Source organism: Condylura cristata, unplaced genomic scaffold (genome assembly GCF_000260355.1).
Source record: "Condylura cristata isolate star-nosed mole 26May11 unplaced genomic scaffold, ConCri1.0 scaffold00025, whole genome shotgun sequence".
Lineage (NCBI taxonomy): Eukaryota > Metazoa > Chordata > Mammalia > Eulipotyphla > Talpidae > Condylura > Condylura cristata.
The window spans coordinates 30,808,717-30,815,396 of record NW_004567126.1 but is presented as its reverse complement, the minus strand read 5'-3'; the positions used below and the strand labels follow the sequence as shown (position 1 = coordinate 30,815,396).

Genomic DNA, 6,680 nt, shown 5'->3' with positions numbered 1-6,680 from the left:
CCCGCGGCCGCGGCGTCTGCGTGCTGGAACCGCGAACCCGCTTTTCTCAACCCCACTAAGGGACCCGATTTGGTCACACCGTGTGTCACAACAGCTTCTGATACTTATTTTTATTTTTTAAAGATTTATTTATTTATGCAGACAGAACTGGGGTACAGCCAGAGGTGCGGGGACAGTGAGAGGCTTCACCGGAGACAGAGTGGGGGGCAGAACAGGCCAGACCGAGTGGGGAGCAGAACAGGCCGACGGACTGCACTGCTGAGGGGAGCCGCGGGCGGGTCAGGAGAGGTCTGCCGCGCCCTGTGGGCACCTGCGCCCTGTGGTCACCTCCCCCTGCGGTCACCTCCGGGGCAGGGATCCAACTCGGGCTGTGGTGGTTGCGCTGCGAAGAGCTTCATAATGCTGCGCTTTAACCCCTGCGCCACCAGGGAGGATCCTTACAATACTTATTTTAAAAGATGAATTGCAAAATATGTTGTCCCTCACCCTGAGCACCCCAAGGAGCGCAGGTCCAGCCCTAGGATCTCGCCAGTTCAGCAGCGTGCTTAGGCGCTTACTCACGTCCCAGCCAGGAGATCAGTGTGGCTCCCAGCCCCCACGGAGTCCCCCAGTTTTGCTTCCTAACACCCACAGGTGGGAAACAGGCTCCTCACCCCGGGGGCTTGTCCCCTCGAGGGACCTCTCTGCAGTTCATCTTCCAAACGCTGGTTCCCCCCTATGCAGTTTGCAAGTTCCCGCAGTGTAGGGTGCAAGTGGGGAGACACCGAGGCCTAGGGCCACACAGCCTAGGGGCCAAGCTGGGAGAGAGGGGTGCAAAGACCCCCTCCCTGTAAGTGGAGGAAGCCCAGAGGCCCAGCCCTGTCCCTGCATCCAGGTTTGTTCCCTTCCGCAGGTGGAGGAGTGCCCCGCTGATACCTACAAAATCTCCACGAGCCACTGGCTTTTTCCTTGTTTAGTGTTTATCTTTTTCCCCCCTCGATGGCATCTAATTAAAATATATATGTATATATGCATGCATACAGAACTGGGGTTTAGACCAGAGGTGGGGGGGGGGAATGAGAAGATTCACCAGAGACAGAGTGGGGAGCAGAACAGGAGGATCTACTGCAATACTGCTGAGGGGAGCAGCGGGGAGACAGGAGGGGTCTGCCGCACCCTGGGGGTCCCTCCCTAGTGGGGATCAAACTGACACTGCAGTGGCTGCCAATGGCTTGATAGCGCGGAGATTTTACCCCTGTGCCCAGCATCTAATTTTAAAGCCTTCTGAAATGTGAACATGGGGTCCAGCACTCCGCTTCCAGAGCTTGGTTTCTATTAAGGAACCACCAAGAAAAGGAAGGCGCTTCTTGGAGAAGAGCCTGGTTCTGAACAGAGTGGGAATATACAAGACCAGATGGAGCAACAGCTGGCTAAGCCTGGAACAATTTGAGCACAAAAATAAATATTAGATTATTACCCAAAATAGGACAGTAAATACCATGGGCCCACACTAATACAAATGATAGGACAAATGGATACAAGACTCCCCTGTAGAATTCGGGGTTGTTCTGTTCTCAGGGAGGCACCAGCCCACACCCCTCTGTGTGGCTGCACCGGGACCTCTTCCCAGGACAGTGTGGAGGGGAAGGAGAAGCAGAGGCGCCTGGCCAGGGGTGACCAGGGGTCAGGGGCAGCATCGGAGCAGCGGGAGCCCTGACGCGACAGCTAAGGGCACCCCCCCTTCCCCCCCCAGCACCCACCAGCCAGTCTGACCATGAGCTAAACCAGGAAACCCAGACCAGGGTGGCCCTGCAGGACCCCCGCCAGGCCGCACAACCATCTGTGGGGGCGGAGGAGGGCAGAGCAAAGGGAAGGGCAGACGGAGCCCCAAAGGCCTCAGGGTCTCCTGGAGACCAGAGAGCCAGCCCCCATGGGGGAACACCAAAATGAGGAAATGTGATACAATGTAGACTTTGCTTAATAATAATGTAGCGATGCTGGTTTATAGTGTATCAATACTCGGAGAAATGTATCCCGTGGAAGTGTTAATTACTGAAGTGTTAACTGGGGAAGGGGACAAGGGATAGCACCGGTCAGTTGTCACTCGGTCAGTCGTGGGAACCATTGTCCATAGGATTTGAATCCTGTAAATCTAAAAGGGCCTGAAATTAGGTTCATTGAAAAATAGTGACCCAAATATGCTCTCCCTGGTGTTCAGCTGCCCAAAGGAGAGGCAAGCCAGCCTGTACAGAACTGAAGGGGAGCAGTGCCCTCCCCTGGAGCAGAGGGGCACCCCGCCATGCCCCAGTTGGGACATGCGGCCCAGAACTGGGGACAGTAAGTTCCCCTAGCGCGGGGCACATTATCACAAAAAATGACTTCTTGCTTTTGGGAAGTTGGGGGTTGCGCCTAGTCCCTGAGAGGGACCAGCAGTGCAGCAGTGTGCCCACATTCTTGTGCTCCCCAGGGGTGTCACAGGGCTGTCAAAGGCCTGTAGCCCTCATGACCCGACACAAGCATACCGTGAGCACCCCCGCCCTGACCCAAACGAAAACCCCACACAACCTGAGACCAGAGCACCAGAAATTTATTGAACACTCTACTTTTGCCAGCATAAACAAGCCACACGCACACGGACTGGGGGTGCCCCCCTGCTCTTGCGGGCCAAGCCAAGGTGGCCAGCCACCAGGACACCGAGATAATGGCCCGGAGCCAAGCTGGAGGGAAGAGGAAGAGGCAGTCCCAGGGCAGAGACTTCTGGCAGGAAGTCCTGGACCCCCAGGACACAAGGGGAGAAAGGTGGGGGAGGGGCATGTGGCGCAGGCAGGGCCCCAGAGTCCAGTCCAGGCACTGGGGGGAGGGCACACATCCCCACAGTGTGCAGAACCAGCCCTTAAGACAGCTTCCGTCTGGTTGCGGCCACACGCATGCACACATGCGCACACAAGACACAATGCTCCTGGGGGCAGCGTCCCTGAGAATCCCCCCTCCAAGTCAAACACTGGAAGGGGTCAAGTAGGGACTGCAGTTTTTGGTTTTTCTTCCCAAAAGGAAAATTTTAAAATCTACAACAAATCACACCCAATTTATTAAAAGTGATAAAAACCTAGCCTCTCTCGCCTCACTTAAGCTTCTGACTGGGCAGAAAAAGCTGAATGAATGAAGAAGAAACATGAAGTGACCGGGCCAGGTCTCCCCACCCAAATACAAGTCCCAGGGTGGGCAGCTATAGGGCCAGGGCAGCCCAGGACAACCCTTGCTGCCAACGTTTATCTGAGACAGCTGGGCAGGGAGGTGGCCAGGGGAAGAGAAGCCACCCCAAGGGGAAGAGCAGGTTTCTAAGGACAAATTCTAAAAATAATAAAATAATAAAAATATTTCCGTGGAGGATCGCGAGGTCCTGGCACTGGGCAAGGTGGTGGGCCGGGGGACTGAGGACTGTCATCAGCTGCGTTGCTCCAGGTAAGCTGACAGCAGCAGCCCTGGGGGCAAGAAGTCCAGGTGCCGATTGCTGACCTTCATCTGTCGCTTGCCCTCCAGGTCAGCACCTGGGAGAGGGGCAGGAGGAAGAGGAAGGATCCCTGAAGGGCAAGGCCCTGAGCCCCTCCCTGCCAGAGGTACTGTAAGCTCCACCTTGGGTCTGGCCCGCTATAGCCCCGGAGCCCCAGGGTCAGCTCACAGACCAGCCCTGAGAACGTCCCACCTCGTTTCAGCCTCTGCTGCCTCAGGTTTAGATGGCCGCACTGACACACAGGCCGTGGCCAAGTGGACAGGTCACAGGGCTCGAACAAGCAGGCCAGCCCCTGCCCGGTCTCCTCACTTCCATCCCAGGCCTCAGGGTAACTGAAGCAGCCAGGCCTTGGGTGGTCCGGCCGGCCCCCCTCCGCTCCTTTGCCTCCCCTCACTCCAGCAGGAGCGTGCCGTGCCCAGCCGAAGCTCAGTTCCCTCAGAATCTCTGCCCAGGCCCTGCCTTTGCCAGCCCCAGTCGCACCCCTCCATCCCGAGTCTGTGAGAACCGAGATGCACCTCGCCCCCCCACGGGTCATCCGGCCCGGCCATCTTATCGGCACTCCAGGCAGGACGCAGAGACAGGCCTGGGAGTGTGGGCGCCAGGTCGCTCCCTGGAGGTCGTGTCCCCAAGGATCCCCACTGTAAGAGGGGACACAGGCCCAGGAGGGCAGGCCTTGCCAGGATCACCTGTGTGTAAGCTGTGGGGAGACGACTGCGTGGCGCGAACCCGGCAAGCACTGGGGTCCCCTCATTTCAATTCGGGGTTTGTCGAGACCTGGCTTCATCACCCCACACAAGCCCATCTCTCCCCCGACCGGATGCCAATTGAGGGGCGCCGCATGTCAGGGACTCGGGCAGCTTCTTGAGAATTGATGCCGCCGCCCTTCTGCTCCTCCCCCAGAAGCCTCCGCTGCCGAAACTCCGTTTCCAGGGCGGAACCAGCCAGCCCGGGAGTGGGCCTGCGGGCACTTACTGGCTGAGATGAGGTCCATGTACTGGCACACAGCGTGAAGCAGGAGCCTCTCGAAGCTGTGGAGAACTGGCAGTGAGTGGCTACCTCTGCTGCTGGCCACCAGAAAGGGGCAGCTAGCCGTGCCCACTCCACCCAGTACCTGTTGTCCAGCATGGCTGTGTACACAGACTGGGGGGACACGGAGAAGAACCTCAGCAGTCGCTCTTCCCAGGTCTCCAGAATTTCCTGAAGGGGCGACGGGACAGGGGTCAGAGGGACTGTGGGACCCTGGCCTAGTTGTCCAGGCCTCCCCGGGCGAGGGGGACCCTCCGGAGCCCGGAGGTTTGGGTTCAAGCATGGTCTGTGACCTGCCGCAGGCTACTTAACTATGTCCAAGGATACCAGACACTTAGACCCCCTGGATCTTTAAACACCTGCCCGGACAACTCCTGTACACCCCGCAGGGCCCACCTTCACTGCCCTGCCCCTCCATCCTCGAGAAGAGCCTTTGCCAGAGACCCGTCTGGCTCCCCCCCACAAGTCCGTACCCCAGGCAGTCTCCCGGAGACCACCCCTGCAGGTTGCCAGCCTCCCTACCTTCCTTGATTGATTGCGAAACCAGGTCGTGCACACAGACTAGTTAGGTGGGGCGAGACAAGCCGGCCTGGGACTCACCATGGGGATGCGGCTTCGCTTCAAGATGGCCCGCAGACGCCGGCTGATGCGCTGGAAGCACTCGCGGGGCGTGTAGGCTGGGTCCTCTGCAAGAGCCCACAGGTCAGCTCCTCCCAACCTGCCTCCAGCTCCACACCAGGCTCCGCGCCCCCCACCCCAGACTCTCCTCCTGGCACCATGCCCCCAAGACGGGCATACAGGCCGGCGTGGGCATGGGCCCACGGCCCCACCCCCGGCCTCTGCCTCCTCCCCCCAGGCCCCGCCCTGCACCCTCACTCACCAGGCCCCACCCCCGGCCTCTGCCTCCTCCCCCACACGCAGGCCCCGCCCGCCTGGCCCCGCCCCGGCCCCTCCCTCAGCGGCGCTGGCGCTGGCCAGGCCCCAGCCCTACCTGCCCACCTCCCACTCCCACAGGGGCCCGCACCTCTCCGCCGGTCCTCCCCTCGGGCGGGGCCCCTCCTCCGCGCCTTAGTCTTGCTCTCATCCTCCAGGTAGCGGAGAACCCGCTCCTGCTCCTCCCCTGAGCGGTTCATAAAGTCATTCCAGACCTGAAAGAGGCAGGCAAGCCGTGGGCAAGTGACTGCGCACCTGGGGGCCCCATTTAACATCCCCCCACTTCGCCGATGGGGAAGGAGGGCCACAAGGGCATGCACACAGCCCTTGCGGACCCCTTTGCCCACCGGACTGGCAGGGATTCACGCCCCGAGATGGATCAACTACCCCCAGATGAGTCATTCATTTCAAGTGTGAGGAGCAGATGAATCCGGGTGTGGGAGGTTCTGACCCAGCAGGGGGCCCTGAAGGTGACTGGGGTGCGCATCCAGGACAGAGGGGTGTTTCTGGGGGAAGGCCCGGCCGGGCAGAGCCAGGTGGGGAGCAGGAGGGTTTCGGGGCTCACCTCCACATAGGTCTCATTGTTGCAGGCCTCTGCGAAGATGCCAGGTGCCGCTGGGGGTGCCAGGTCCCCCTCGTCTGGGCCAGGTGTGCCCCCATCTGTCTCCAGCAGGGTCAGGAGGTACTGGGCTGGATGGAAACAAATCATCTCTGGCCAACGGGGCAGCGCTCGGGAGCCCAGGGCCCGTGGGGACCCCAGCGCCGTCTTCCCCTCTCCCTTTGGCCTCAGTTCCTCGGTGGCCCCCCGCAGCTGCTCTGGGGCTCCCACTCTGTGGCTCACCAGCGCGCCCTGCCATGAAGCCAGGCTCTGCCCCAGAAGGCTCAGCCTCCGGACTGCCACCTCCCAGGCTGAACTCCTGCACACCGGCTAGAGCCCACCTGCCGCCCGGGGCTCCCTATGCCCAGCGCAGGACCTGGCCACGCAGGCTGCCTGCTGCGCACCACTCCGCCCCACCCCGAGGCGCGCCCCATCCCCGCTCACTGTTCTCCAGGCGCTGCAGGCTCTTCCGCCCCTTGGCCTTGGGCACAAGATCCGAGTTCCGCACGGCCTGGTTGATGAAGTGCTGCTTCCGCCTGGAAGCCGAGAGCCTCTTCACCTGCGTGCCAGCTAGAGTGGGCAGGCAGCCCGGAAGGGGCCTGTGGGCCAGGGAGGGGTGGGGAGCTGTCTCAG

The 6,680-nt window shown here is 60.6% G+C and overlaps 1 protein-coding gene across 1 annotated transcript in view; it reads right to left on the bottom strand.

Annotated features, from left to right (window-relative positions):
* Positions 1 to 2,548: 2,548 nt before the first annotated feature.
* Positions 2,549 to 6,680, bottom strand: part of R3HDM4 (R3H domain containing 4) — a 24,733-nt gene continuing 20,601 nt past the window's right edge. The window contains exons 6-9 of the mRNA XM_012729434.1: positions 5,117 to 5,202; positions 4,602 to 4,687; positions 4,463 to 4,518; positions 2,549 to 3,527 (exon numbers count right to left, since the gene is read on the bottom strand). Of these exons, the coding sequence (XP_012584888.1) occupies positions 3,424 to 3,527; positions 4,463 to 4,518; positions 4,602 to 4,687; positions 5,117 to 5,202 (332 nt within the window). The 3' untranslated portion in view covers positions 2,549 to 3,423. The remainder of the gene's footprint in view (positions 3,528 to 4,462; positions 4,519 to 4,601; positions 4,688 to 5,116; positions 5,203 to 6,680) is intronic.